The 13,584-nt window shown below is 54.9% G+C and overlaps 1 protein-coding gene across 7 annotated transcripts in view; it reads left to right on the top strand.

Moving 5' to 3' along the window:
* Positions 1 to 13,169, top strand: part of Adgrg1 (adhesion G protein-coupled receptor G1) — a 36,580-nt gene extending 23,411 nt beyond the window's left edge. For all 7 annotated transcript variants that reach the window (XM_021641560.2, XM_021641559.2, XM_021641555.2 and 4 more), the window contains 13 exons: positions 2,126 to 2,211; positions 2,683 to 3,111; positions 4,837 to 4,969; positions 5,376 to 5,523; positions 5,822 to 5,953; positions 6,270 to 6,386; positions 6,749 to 6,794; positions 7,023 to 7,126; positions 7,971 to 8,089; positions 9,113 to 9,381; positions 10,119 to 10,227; positions 11,189 to 11,457; positions 11,897 to 13,169. In XM_021641560.2, the coding sequence (XP_021497235.1) occupies positions 2,148 to 2,211; positions 2,683 to 3,111; positions 4,837 to 4,969; positions 5,376 to 5,523; positions 5,822 to 5,953; positions 6,270 to 6,386; positions 6,749 to 6,794; positions 7,023 to 7,126; positions 7,971 to 8,089; positions 9,113 to 9,381; positions 10,119 to 10,227; positions 11,189 to 11,457; positions 11,897 to 12,027 (2,070 nt within the window). In that variant the 5' untranslated portion in view covers positions 2,126 to 2,147 and the 3' untranslated portion in view covers positions 12,028 to 13,169. The remainder of the gene's footprint in view (positions 1 to 2,125; positions 2,212 to 2,682; positions 3,112 to 4,836; positions 4,970 to 5,375; positions 5,524 to 5,821; positions 5,954 to 6,269; positions 6,387 to 6,748; positions 6,795 to 7,022; positions 7,127 to 7,970; positions 8,090 to 9,112; positions 9,382 to 10,118; positions 10,228 to 11,188; positions 11,458 to 11,896) is intronic.
* Positions 13,170 to 13,584: the final 415 nt, after the last annotated feature.

Raw genomic sequence — 13,584 nt, 5'->3', positions numbered from 1 at the left:
CTGGCCACCTGCAGAGGACAGAGGCCTGGGGAGGAAACATAGAATGTGGATTTGGGGGGAAGGGTTCTGGGTCAGGGACAGGCATGCGCTGGACAGAAGGTATGCAGGGGCAATCTGACTTCAGTGGTACCCTATGCGCACCCCACTTCCAAGCCCTTTATGGAAACCGGTAGACTTAATTCTCAACAATGACATCTGAGGTAGGTTTGATTTGCAATCCCCTTTACAAGAGAGGGAAATGAAGCCCAAATATGGTAACTAAATTCAGGGCGCACCGCTAATAAAGTACAGGAGCAGGGATTTGAATCCAGGTGGTCAGGTTCTGGAGTCCAGTCCACTAAGAGATCCAGGCCACAGTCACCTGCTCCTCAAAACCCCCAAGAATGCTGACTGCCGGGGGTGGGGTGTGTGTGTGTTTTCCTTAGAATGGCTCCACACAGATGGGGTGGAGCACAGAAGTGGAGGGGCAGTGGGGCCCCTTGTTTGTATTTGATCACTTCCATGGGTTGCCAGGGTAACCCTGCCTCACCATGTCCCTCCCTTGAGGGGGAGCTCACTCTTTTGTTGTCAAGGGCCAATTGGAGAGGATCAGTGTAAGACAAATGGGCTCTGTCCTGTCCCCAGCCCTGTACTAACAGTGATGGCCCACGTTGAGAGGGACAGGTGTCCTAGCCAGCTGTGTGACCTCATGAAGCCGTCGGCTCTCTCTGGGCTTCAGATCTAAACGTCATAAAATGGATGATGATTTGTGGGTTTCAAGTTGAAGTGAGGGGGTCTGTCTGAAGAAGAGGCATTTGGACTGAAGGTTGAGTGGGCAGTGACAGGGGCTGCAGAGAGGAAAAGGGAAGAGGGGCTCTGGCCTGTCCCCAGATGCTGGCCTTTCTTCTGCTGGTTAGAGGTGGCCAGTGGCAGTTTGAGAGTGTCAGGGAAACTCTGTGCCCCCGTGGAGGAAGCCCTTGCCCTCCCTACAACTTTCCTGCTCTCTGTGTAATGCTTCTGCACCAGATGAGGAGCACAGTCTCAGAAACTGAAGTTCTGTTCCCCACGTTTGGGTGTTCCTCATGTTTGGGTGTGAGGGACTGGGCCAGGGTGACAGAATGAGACATATAGATCCGGCTTGGGCCACCTGGACGCTGAGTTTAACATCTGCCTCTTCTAGGAGGCCCTCCTAGCATCCCCCCAAATTCAGACTCCTGTGGTGCCCCATGTTTTCAGACTTCCCTTTGCCTAGCTTGTGGCAGAGGAGTGTCTGTCGCTGTGGTCTGACATAGTTCCCTACAGGCTGCGGATGGCAGTCTGTGTATGTCAGCCCCCAGCTTGGTCACTGGCCAGCTGGGAGGGTCCACAATGGAGGACACCTCCAGGGTTGGTGTGAGTTCACATAGGTGTAGGGTCAGGAAGCACCAGGCTAGTAGCCAGCTGGCACTCAGCTAATAGTGGCCCACAGACTCAGTGTGAGCCCATTGGAACTGACCCTCATCAGGGCGGGAACACAGAGAAACCGCCCCCACCGCGCACCTCCCTGCCCTAGCTTCCCAGGCCCTGGTGGCTGGCTCCCCCTGGTGGTCATGACAGAAAGCAACCTTCCCTCCAGCACTTTCAGAAAGCAGTTCACCCTGCTATTTTCCTGCTTCAGGCTCTATGCTAGGCTGTTTCTAAAGGTAGCCAGGAGTTAAGTAACCACACTGAATGAGGAGGGACTGCACCAGCTCGTGGCGTGGGGATAGAGGATTCAGACAATGGGTAAGGGTGGGGGTATCAAATGCAGTTAAGGCTGGGCCCTAAGGCAGGCTTCCTGCAACTAGCCAGACCTCAGGGACTGTAGGGAAAACGCAGACAGCCCATTGCCCTGCATCCCCTCTAGGCCTGGTGGTGGCAAAATGGTGGCTACAGGTGTATTCTAGACTCTGTGGCCGCTGGGCCCCGCTGTGAGCCACTTAAAACATGTGGCAGAGCAACAAAAGGCAGAGCGGTAGCTGCGCCTCCTCACAGCCTCTTGCTGCTCCAGCGAGGCCCAACCATCTCTGCATGGCCTGCAGCTCGTTCCCCACCCACTCACAGGCCTCCCACTGTGGGGCTGGCCCAGCCACACCCCTTACGTCATAATACTCGCGTTCTTTTCCAGGTGGTGACTTCTGCGGAGGATAATGGCTGGCCAGGTGCTGCGGCAGATGGTATATTTCCTACTGAGCCTGTTCTTCCTGGCTCCAGGTAGGCGCTCGTTGCGACTTTAATGCATCCGTGTCTGTGTGTGACTCCCTGGGGAAGGGATGGGTCTGCAAGGCACGGCGTAGCTGGTTGAGGACACCGTGGGGGAAGCGAAAAGGTACCTCTTCCTTCTGAGATGCAGCCCCACAGAGCATGCCTTGGAATGGGGGTCATGGGCTGGGTGACCTCCCCATCTACTTTGAAGGGCGCATTCTTGGACAGTGCACACCTGTGCAGCAGTCTATGGCAATTATGGCCTCATTAAACAATCTCTATTTAAACTTTGGTTTTGTTTTGTTTTACCATTTTGAAACCATTCTTTATTTTCAGTTTTTGTTTTTCTTTTTTTTTTTTTTTTCATGTTTTGAAAAAGGAAACAGTAGTTTTTGAGCAGGATAGATACATTATTGTAGACCCTTGAGGTATAGCGCTCTGGGATGTGTCTGGTCCCGTCTATAACCTCTGCCTCCTCAGGTGTCCAAGGTGGCAGTCCCCGAGAAGACTTCCGCTTCTGCGGCCAGCGGAACCAGACGCAAAAAAGCACCCTGCATTATGACCAGTCTTCGGAGCTGCACATCTCCGTGTCGAACACGGAGAAGGTCCTCAGGATCAAGGCCCCCTTCCCTGCAGCCCCAGAGGCCCCCCTCTTGGTGCAGTTCCCGGAGCCTAGGGGGCTCTACCACTTCTGCCTCTACTGGAGCCGCCACAGCGGGAGGCTCCACCTGCGCTATGGCAAGAATGACTACTTGCTGAGTAACAGAGCCTCTAGCCTCCTTTGCTTCCAGAGACAGGAGCAGAGCCTGGAGCAGGGCCCCCCACTGGTCGCCACCTCCGTCAGCTCCTGGCGAAGCCCCCAGAACACCAGCCTGCCTGGGGCAGCCAGCTTCGTCTTCTCCTTCCACAGTAAGGCTGGAGGAACGGATGGGTGTGGGATGGAAGGCACGGAAGACAGTGGAAAGCCCCTCGAGGAGGATCTGGGTTCGGATGGCTGCTGTGGTCACCGGACTTGGCCATCCTCCAGCAGTAGGAAGTCAGGAAAGGTGTCTGAGGAGTGGGGGAGTGGGATCCAAGGAGAGCTTCTGGAAGCTCTGTGAAAAGGCAGAGGTGAGGGTAGGATGGTGGAGGTGGGCAGCAGCTGAACCCTGGAGAACTTCTGTGTCGGCCCTGCTCTCCGTGATCTGGACCGTTTATCTGTTCCTGTTTGTGATGGCCGTAGCATCTCTTCAGCCATTAGGAGAGTTGCCTTAGTTACTTTTTCTCTCTACCATAAAATACTCTGACAAAAGCAGCTTAAGGGAGAAAGGGTTTCTTTTGGCTCACAGTTCTAGGGTCTCTCAGTTCTAGGGTATAGTCCATTGTGGTGGGAAAGTCCTGGCAGCAGGTGCTTGAGGCAACTGGTCATTTGTATCTGCAGTCAGAAAGGAGACTGTGATGAACATGTCTGCTCAGCCAGCTTCCCTCCTCTTTACGTAGCCCAGGATCCAAGTCTAGGGTGCTGTCTGCATTTAGGGTAGATTTTCCCACCTCAGTTAATGTAATCTAATCCCTCACAGACATGCCTCAGGGCTTGTGGCATAGGTGATTCTAGATAATATTAATTATCACAGAAAGTAAGGGGATGGTGAAAAAGAAGTTATTGCTGACAGGTCCTGGGGTTCAGTAGGTCATACTTATGTACATACACTAAGGTCAGGATGTGGGGGATAGACGGTAGGGGGAGTGCAACTTGACCTGGAAATATAACACTAAAAAATATCAGCACTGGCAGAACTACACTGCAGCCATAAATCCCAGCTTCTATCAAAAGTGCAGGGGCTGGAGAGATGGCTCAGTGGTTAAGAGCATTTGCTGTTCTTGCCAAAGACCCAAGTTTAGTTCCCCGCACACCTACACTGGGTAGCCCCCAAACAACTGTAACTCCAATTCCAGGAGCCCCCACACCATCCTCTGGTCTCTGCAGGAACTCAGTGTGTGCACACATGCACACACACACACACACACACACACACACACACTCACACGGATGGACAGATATATAAATTAAAAACGAAGAATGGGTAGAAGCAACATAAACTGTGGGCATTCCATATACCCCAATGTCAACAAAGAAGAAACTGAGCTACAGAGAGCTACACAACTAATAGAGTGGGTGTTCAAGGTACGAATCTAGCAGCTGATTGGTAGGGGCAGGAAGAATTAAGAGGGTCAAAGGTCAGGAAAGCAGGGAGGCCTGAGGACCATGTCCTTGTGGGTCAGGAAATGGGTGCTTTTCTCACCTGGGTCTCTTCAAGTCCGTAGAGACACCCAGGTTCCCAGGTGCTCAGGCAGAGGATTTTGGAGGCAGAGAGGTCCCCTGGACTGCCACACAGAACCCACATAATTCCCAAGGAGATCTGCTGGGCCTGAGACCTCGGAACCTTCCGTGTTCATATGCATTAGGCCCTAGGAGAACGCCCCTGCTTAGCTGCCTTCACGTTCCAGTGACCTGGCTCCCCTCTGCCTCTGGGGCCCTCGGTTCCCTCTCCTGCAAAGCAAATAAAAGCATGGAGTACCACAGGAGGGTTGCATGGGGCTGTGTGCTGCCCATTGCTCTAGGTGGCAGGCTCAGGCGGTCTGTTGCCTTCCCAGATGCCCCGCACAAGGTCTCCCACAATGCCTCTGTGGACATGTGTGATCTGAAGAAGGAACTTCAGCTGCTCAGCAGGTTCCTGCAGCACCCTCACAAGGCCTCCCGGCGGCCCTCAGCAGCTCTCGTCAGCCAGTGAGTGTGGGTTACCGTCCTAGGGGGCTGGTGGGAGAGCTAACCTGGGCTGAGGGAAGCTGGGAAGCCTTCCCTGAGGCTGGACCTCCTCCAGTGGGTCCTGCTGGGTTGTCAATAAAGACAGAGACCAACGCACACCCAGGCAATGCCCGGCCGGACTCTTCCCTACTAAAGTCTGGGACATTGAATCTCTGAGAGAGGCTGGGAGCAGCTCAGGCATAAGTCAGTCATAGTCACGGGCCGAATTCCAGAACATTGTCCCTCGATGCCACCCCCTCCATCTTCATACCCAGCTGCTGTGTCCTTCGCCCTTGGCCCCTCTCCTTTCCGTTCCTGCCTATCCCATGTACCCAGACCGTCCCTCCTCCCTTCCCTCAGTCACCTACCACGTTCTCCCTCACACCAGGCAGTTGCAGAGCCTGGAGTCAAAGCTGACCTCTGTGAACTTCCTGGGAGACACAGTGTCCTTTGAGGAGGACCGGGTCAATGCCACAGTGTGGAAGCTGCCACCCACAGCCGGGCTAGAGGATCTGCAGATTCATTCCCAGCAGGAGGTCCGGTGACCTGGGGTCGGGGGTAGGCTAGAAGGGCAGGTGGGACCACTCCATGCAGCATGGTGGCACCCCTCTGGGTCCAGGGATAGTCCATAGCCCACGGGAGAGCTGGTGGCTGAAGTTCTAGATTGTTAGACTCCACCGAGGGCCTCTCAGCCTTAGCTCCTGCCACCTGATTCCCCGGCATCTTGTGGGGTGGCCCAGAACACAGTGTTTAGGAGGGGGGTGTTTGGTGCAAGGGCGACCTGGGGCATAGGCTGGGCCCGGTACTGAGGTACTGAGGGTTCTTGATGTGTAGGAGGAGCAGAGTGAGGTCCAGGCATACTCCGTGCTGTTGCCCCGGGCGGTTTTCCAGCAGACCAGAGGCCGTCGCGGGGATGCTGCCAAGAGGCTCCTGGTAGTGGACTTCAGCAGCCAGGCCTTGTTCCAGGTATGGAGTCTCCCTCATCTGTTCCTTGGGGAACTGATTTTTTTTTTTAAATGTCTGACAGAGAGATGGGGAGACAGCTACTAACCTCCCTCCCCCAGGAGTCAAAGCCTCTCTTCTAAAGGCAGAAAAGGCACCACAGTGCGCAATTCTCTTGGGAGAGGTGTAAGCAGTGTTGTTCTCACCAGTGTGAATGACCCACGAGGGTCTCAGAGCAAAGTGTCTGGGAGTCACAGTCCTCAAGAGAGGCAGAAGCCTGCTTAGCCTTTCTTCTCAGCCATAAACCTCCAATCTCCCCACCCCAATCTCATACATCTAGGACAGGAATTCTAGCCAAGTCTTGGGCGAGAAGGTCTTGGGAATCGTTGTACAGAACACCAAAGTTACCAACCTCTCGGATCCTGTGGTCCTCACCTTCCAGCACCAGCCACAGCCGGTAAGTGTGAGCAAGCCAACCACGGGGCCAGCATCCTTTCCCGCTGGGTCATGCGTCTGCTTCCCATCTCTCCCAGTTCTTGTCAACTTGTCTTTAATGAAAAGGTTGCCCGATGGAGAGCACCCACCAGCCAGGTCCCAGATTGGGGCGGGGGGTGGGGACTGCAGGGTGGGTAGTGATGAGAATGTGAGGGGTGGGCGTTAGAAGGAATGAAAGGTAGACGGGGCGGGAGGGGGGATACCGAGGGCAGGCTGTAGCGGGAACAGGGGAGGTGAGCAGAGAGAACGGGGTGGGATGTAGAGAAAGCATGGGTAGGCTGTGGAGGGTGAGTTACGGCGGGCTTGTGCTTCTTGTTTCCACAGAAGAATGTGACTCTGCAGTGTGTGTTCTGGGTTGAAGACCCAACGTGTGAGTACAGTGGGGGAACACATGTGTGGAGGAGATGTGGAGTTCTGTCGGGGTGGGAGGGATGAGGATCCCCCGGTTGGGTTTCTGGAGATGGCCTTAGAGGGAGTGATGGAGGCCAGGGATCTGCTGGTGTGACGCAAACGTTTGCAGGAATGGCCCAGACCTGTATTGAGGGCGTGGTGGGGTCTTGAGGGCTGGGATTGACCGGAGTCCTGTGCTTGCCCACAGCAAGCAGCCCTGGGAGCTGGAGCAGTGAGGGCTGTGAGACTGTCAGCAGGGACACACAGACATCCTGCCTGTGCAACCATCTGACCTACTTTGCAGTGCTGATGGTAGGTGCCTCCTCCCATAACTCCCCTGCTGTCCAGCCACAGGCCACAGCTCATGTCCTGTGTTACGTACTCAGAACCTGTTGACTCACTTAATCTCAAATAACCTGCCAAGGTAGCTCCTGTCGTCATCCTACTTCAAAGGATGTTGCTGAGGCTAAGCGACATACCTGAGGCTGCACAGGTTACTAACCGCCAGCCTGTGAAGCCTGTGTTCATTCTTTGTTCTCAAGTGCTAGGGTGTGATGAACATGCGGATTCCTGCTCCCAACCTGCAGGCCTGGGCCAGGAAACTGTTTCTTATAGTGACATGATCTCACGCTCCCAGAATCCCTTGGTGTGTAAAGCCGATATGTGTCGAATATCGTAAAACTAGGATTCTTCTTGGCTCACGATATGGTTCTATCCTGATAAACTCACCTTGAGGAGAAAATGGACTAAGTAAAAAGTATATAGACTGCCCAACACCAGCTCCCGGTAGCACACAGGGGGAGCATGTCCTGGGCTCCGGGGCTGATGCAGCTTCAGTGGTCCCAGGACATTTTAAATTCTGAGCACAGCTTCTGCTGCCAACTGGCGCCTGAGTGCCATTGTCCAGTGGACAATACCCAGCTAAAGCTGCATCAGCTGGGGCTTTGTGTGGCTTGGGACAGGCCAGAGCATACTTCTTGGGTGAGGGTGCCTGCTCTTTGTGAGTCAGAGACTGCCTCAGGGATGGGAGGAAGTCACAGAGGCCCCTGGAAGAGCACTCGGGTGCGAGGGGCTTGCCAGTTCCCATCTGGCCAGGAATACACGCTGGCCACTGGGGAGGGGAGTATGCTGAGACCACCACTCTGTCCCCACTCAGGTGTCATCCATGGAGGTAGAAGCCATTCACAAACACTACCTCACACTCCTGACCTACGTGGGCTGTGTCATCTCTGCTTTGGCGTGTGTCTTCACCATTGCTGCCTACCTCTGCTCCAGGTAGGCCAGGAGAAGAAAGGTGGACTCGTGTTATCCTTGTAGGCTAGGACTCCTCCCCTGCAGGCTTGCTTCACCCAAACATGTGCATCATTGGGAAGCTGTGGGTAGACTCTTTGCTGACCACCTCACTCCAGCTGTTGGACAGCAACGGTAAACATGAGTTAATCCAGTGTTAGCACCAAGGATCTGCACAATCAGAACCCAAGCTTGAGCGCACACAGGGTGGCGATGGCACAACAGTGATGGAAATGGAAGTAGGCGACTTCACGTGGAATGCCCACGTGCCTCCCACTGTCCAAAGAGGGTCCTTGACTTTGAAGGCTCACAGGGAGGGAGTGGCAGAGGTTGTCCAATTTGATGTAAGCCTGCATTGAGGTCGGTTAGGCCCTGGGCCTTCCTGAGTGGAGCAGAGACAGCCTTGGCTCTAGGAGACACCCTACAGGTCCTCAATTGTCCTGAGGCGGGGGGGAAGGGTGGAGCTGGGTATGTCTGTGTCATAAGCAGGAGAATCACGGCCAGGTGCATCTGCAGGTGTAACCAAGGCTGCACAGGTGCTTCCGAGGATGGACAGTGATTACCTTTGTGGAGGCTGAGGTGGGCAGAGCGCTGAGCAACAGGTGCAGGGACGGGCAGGGGCTAGTAGGAAATGCATGCTTCCTGCACCAGACCCTTCGCCAGAGCCATCCTTACACCGCGTAGAGGAGAAGGCGGTGTGAGGTGGACTGGATTAGCCCAGGGCAGTGCCAGCTGGAAGAGTGAGCCGAGGATGGTTATGGTGAGCCAGCAACTTGTGCTTCGACTCTGGAACTCTTTAGAAGCCTGGCACACAGGTCCACACTGTGCTGCTGGGAAGATGTCCACATCTGCGCATAGCCACACGGGCAGGCAGCCATGGAGCCGACATGGAAGGCTTCCTGGAGGGAGGGGGCTAGGGAAGAAAGCAAGAGGAGGCTAAGGAGGGAGAACGGAACAGGGCCATGCGCCTGTCCCTGCACTGGCCCACCGTCAGCGTGCTCCCTGTAGGAGGAAGTCACGTGACTACACCATCAAAGTGCACATGAACCTGCTGCTGGCCGTCTTCCTGCTGGATGTGAGCTTCCTGCTGAGCGAGCCCGTGGCACTGGCGGGCTCCGAAGCAGCCTGCCGCACCAGTGCCGTTTTCCTGCACTTCTCCCTGCTTGCGTGCCTCTCCTGGATGGGCCTCGAGGGCTACAACCTCTACCGGCTGGTGGTTGAGGTCTTCGGAACCTACGTCCCTGGCTATCTGCTCAAGCTGAGCATCGTGGGCTGGGGTAAGTGGGAGAGGGGACCCCAGAACCCACTGTCTCATCCTGCTGCCCACCAGGCTTCGGACTAAGCACAGACAGAAGATTCTTCCTCCACACTTAGGGAGATCAACCAGTTCCTCCACAGGGCCCGGGGCCACTTACCCAGCAGCAGTGACGCCACCTGTAGATTCCCCAAGAAGTTTGTGACAGAGTCTCCGTGGCTTCGACATTTGTTCTTTTGGCTGGTGACAATTTACTTCACCTGTGACCCACACTTCTTAAGTCAGACTGGGGTCCGGAGTTTCCTGTCATTTTGGACATTGCACAGATCATGACCTCTCCATGACCCCCACCCCACTTGCTGCTCTTCCTGTCTCCCTCATTAACCTTCTGCCCAGGATTTACAAAACTCTAGCTGACTGTGGCAGCCTTGGCAATGTGGACGGCCCCTCCCCCAAGGAACTTTCTCTTTTGACGTATCAGTGCACCAGGGCCAAGACAGATGTCCTCTCTGCCAGAGTTCCTGCTGCCCTCTTACTGTCCACCCCACCAGCCCCATCATCCTGTTTATCTTCTATGTTTGACCATGCTTCAGCAGTGGGCCACAGGTCTTTTCTCTTGGGAGGCCCAGGAAGGGACAGGGAAAAGTAGAAAGAGAGCCTACCCTTTCTGGGAAACCAGAGAGGACCCACTCAGGCCTAATGGGAGCAGAGAAAATGGGTTTGGAGGGTGGAGCCTGAGCTTCTGCTCACTGCCCGCAGGTTTTCCGGTCTCCCTGGTCACTCTGGTGGCGCTGGTGGATGTGAACAACTATGGCCCCATCATCCTAGCTGTGCGACGGACTCCAGAGCACGTCATATACCCTTCTATGTGAGTGGCTGTGCCAGGGGCAGGAGGATGGCCCCAAGAGATGGGCAGGGACAGCAGCCTTCCCTGGCCAGTGTGGCCAGGAGGCTGTGGGCTCCAGTGTGCTGGAGGATTGGGCCCGGGCGCTGGCTAGAGCCCGGGCTAAAGATCAGAGGGACTAAGAGAAGCCAGTGGTCAGGTGCCTGGCCTTTCTCTGAGCCTCAGCGGAGGAGTGTGGGGTCACGAGGTTTCCCATCAGGCTTCCTTACCACGGACAGTCACTGGTTCTGAGGCAGATGGAGGCCTTTGGCCCAGAGAGCATGGAGACTCACTCTTGACCAACAGTGGTTAGCACGTGGGTCAGCTGGTGTGGAGGTGGGGTTGGTACGGAAGTGGGGTCAGGATGAGCCCTCCACCACCCTCCTAACTCACGTCAGCTGCGAAAGGACACTCTGAAACAGGAAGCCAGGGTGCTTGAGCACCAGGCCAGGGAGAATGCTTGCCACTGGCTCCGTGTTGAAGACATTTCCCTGCCTCCCACCCCCCAAGGCCTCGTAGGTTTGCCTCAACCTTGCCCTGTCAAGAACATGGGTTCCTTAACACGTTCCTTTCTTTCAAAATGACACCAAAGATGGCTCAGTGGTTAAGAGTGCATACTGCTCTTGCAGAGGACCTGAGTTTGGCTCCCAGCACCCACATAAGGCAGCTGACAACCACCTATAACTCCAGTTCCAAAAAGTCTGACACCTCTGACCTCAGTGGCCTTCATGTGCACCAGCACTCCTATGCATAGCCACATAGAGACGCATGCACATGATTAAAAATAAATGTATCTTTTAAACTAACTTTTAAAATCACATGAAGACTATAAACAGAAGGGCAGCAGTGTCTGTAAATAATGAGTGGTCCGGGCACCCTGCCCAGCACCCTCCAGGGCCCTGCTGCTCCCACCCCTGAGCTGAGCCCAGCCTCCTGCTGTTTCCAGGTGCTGGATCCGTGACTCCCTGGTTAGCTATGTCACTAACCTGGGCCTCTTCAGCCTGGTGTTCCTGTTCAACCTGGCCATGTTGGCCACCATGGTGGTGCAGATCCTGCGGCTTCGTCCACACAGCCAGAAGTGGCCCCACGTGCTGACCCTGCTGGGCCTCAGCCTGGTCCTTGGCCTTCCCTGGGCCTTGGTCTTCTTTTCCTTTGCTTCTGGCACCTTCCAGCTTGTCATCCTCTACCTCTTCAGCATCGTTACTTCCTTCCAAGGTAGGCATGGCACGGGCCCTGGTCCTATTCCATGGCACCTTGCCCCTCCAGGTGTTAGGCTGTCCAGACGTGGAGCGGAAGGAAGAGGTGGCCAGGGAACCCCAAATGTTCCCTTTTCTGGGCCTCATTTGTCTCCTTCCAAAATGGGTGCCTGCAGGCCACCGGTAGGACAAGAAGTTGCTAGGCACTTGCTATGTATAAAAAACCCCAGGGTGGCAGCCTGAGCTACCCACTCAGTTCCCGTGAGGCAGACAGAGTGGTCAAGAAAGCTTCAGCCACCCAAGGAGACTCAGATAAGCCACAGTGTCCTGAACCATTCCATGTAGCTCCAGGGCCCTGAGTACATGGCGGGACCCTTGGAGCAGAGGCACTCTTAGAGAAAGGAGCAAGGGCTAGACAGTCTTGTTGCCTGGTGACCCCCCTGTCTCGCTGTCCACAGGCTTCCTCATCTTCCTGTGGTACTGGTCCATGCGGTTCCAGGCCCAAGGTGGTCCCTCACCTCTGAAGAGCAACTCTGACAGCGTCAAGCTCCCCATCAGCTCCGGCAGCACCTCTTCCAGCCGCATCTAGGTCACCGCCCCAGCTGCCCTTGGGAGAACACACACATGGAGTCCGCTCACACTGTCTGTGGCCTGGTGCTGTGCCCTGCCTTCATTGGTTAGTGGCATGCTAGAGAAGGCCCTGGTCCTGCAAGGGGTAGGGCTGTTGCTCTGATAGGTAGATACCTCGCTGGTCTTGGGGAACTACTCTGGTCCCCAAAGGGCTCAGAAGCACGCTGCCACTCTGTCTGTTGGGCTGTCCTCACAGCTGTTTCAGCCTGGAGCTGAGGCCTTGTCTTTCTAGCCACCTCTGGGCCCAGCTGCTGGGTGTTGAGACCTGCAGGCCCAAACTAGGGTTTAGGTTAGATCTAAGAGGCTGACACATCCTGCCTGAGGCACGGCTGCCTTGGCTCTTGCCGCTCTGTCCCTGTGGTCACCACGCAGCACTTCGCCTGTCTCTGACTTCTGATCCTGAGGGTGGCATCCTGAGGTAGATGGGGTCCCAGGCCAATGCTGTGAAGCAGTTGGAGAAGCAGTTTCCAGGAGTTTCCTGGTGCCTGCCATCAACTTTTGTCTAATGTGCGGACCTTGGTTCCTGGGCTGGACCAGGCCAACCTGTCTGAGCCTTTCTCCGAAGCTGCCTCACCTTGGCTCACACCTTAGAGGGGCCTTTGCCTTTCCAGAAGCCTCCCTCCAGCAAGAATTGTGGGATATGGCACTTTTTTCAACCCAGCATGCTGAAGATCCAGACAGCCCCCTCTCTGGTGACACTGGCCAAGCTTGATATTCTCGTGAGGGGGTGGTCTTCAAAATCACCGCAGATGGCTCTGAGGACACTGGGTTGCCTATTGTGGTGAATTCTGTCCTACTAGCACACCTATGCTGGTTTGTGCCAGGTGGCAAGAATACAAATCACCAGACCTGGCAGTGGCCCCTGAAAGCTCTCACAATGTCCTGGAGCTTTAGGTACAGGGCTGGCAACCCAGGAGGACTTCCTTCAGGAGGCGGCATTTCATCTTGACCTCAGCCTTCAAGTTGGGAAGGATGTTCTTTTTCAGTACCAGTTCATTTGTCTTTTGATATTAAAGCTCTTTGTAGAGAGTCTGGAAACTGTAGGAGATTGTTGAGAAGGAAAATAAAAACCAGCTGTTATATAATGCCATGGCAAAGCAACACAGTTTGGAGACTTTTCATCTCGTCTTTTTTTTTTAGCATTGCTGAGTCAGGTGATAATCAGGGATAATCAAGAAATGGCAAAGAGGAGAGGGCAGTGTGGGAGAGAAAGTGCCTGGGGACACTTTCCCAGGAAAATAGGAGCGGTGGCCAGCTGGTGTGTGCTTTGGAGATGGTGACCGTCAGCTGCAGCTGGACATCACTGCTGTGGAGGACCCAGGAAGCCACATCAGTTGCCTTTCAGGGGGATCCAGCCTGGAGTGTAGAATCCATTGACCTCACAATTTGGCACATGTAAAACCTTTCCTAGCCAAAGAGGCCACTCTTGAGGGCTGAGGTGAGTTCAGACTTTGGTCATGTCACAACAGGGACCAGTTTGGCCACCAGTCTGGAGCAGGTGAGCTGCAAACATGAA

Source organism: Meriones unguiculatus, chromosome 10 (genome assembly GCF_030254825.1).
Source record: "Meriones unguiculatus strain TT.TT164.6M chromosome 10, Bangor_MerUng_6.1, whole genome shotgun sequence".
In the NCBI taxonomy this organism is placed as follows: domain Eukaryota; kingdom Metazoa; phylum Chordata; class Mammalia; order Rodentia; family Muridae; genus Meriones; species Meriones unguiculatus.
The sequence above is the reverse complement of the archived record's forward strand: the minus strand, read 5'-3'. Positions and strand labels throughout refer to the sequence as shown.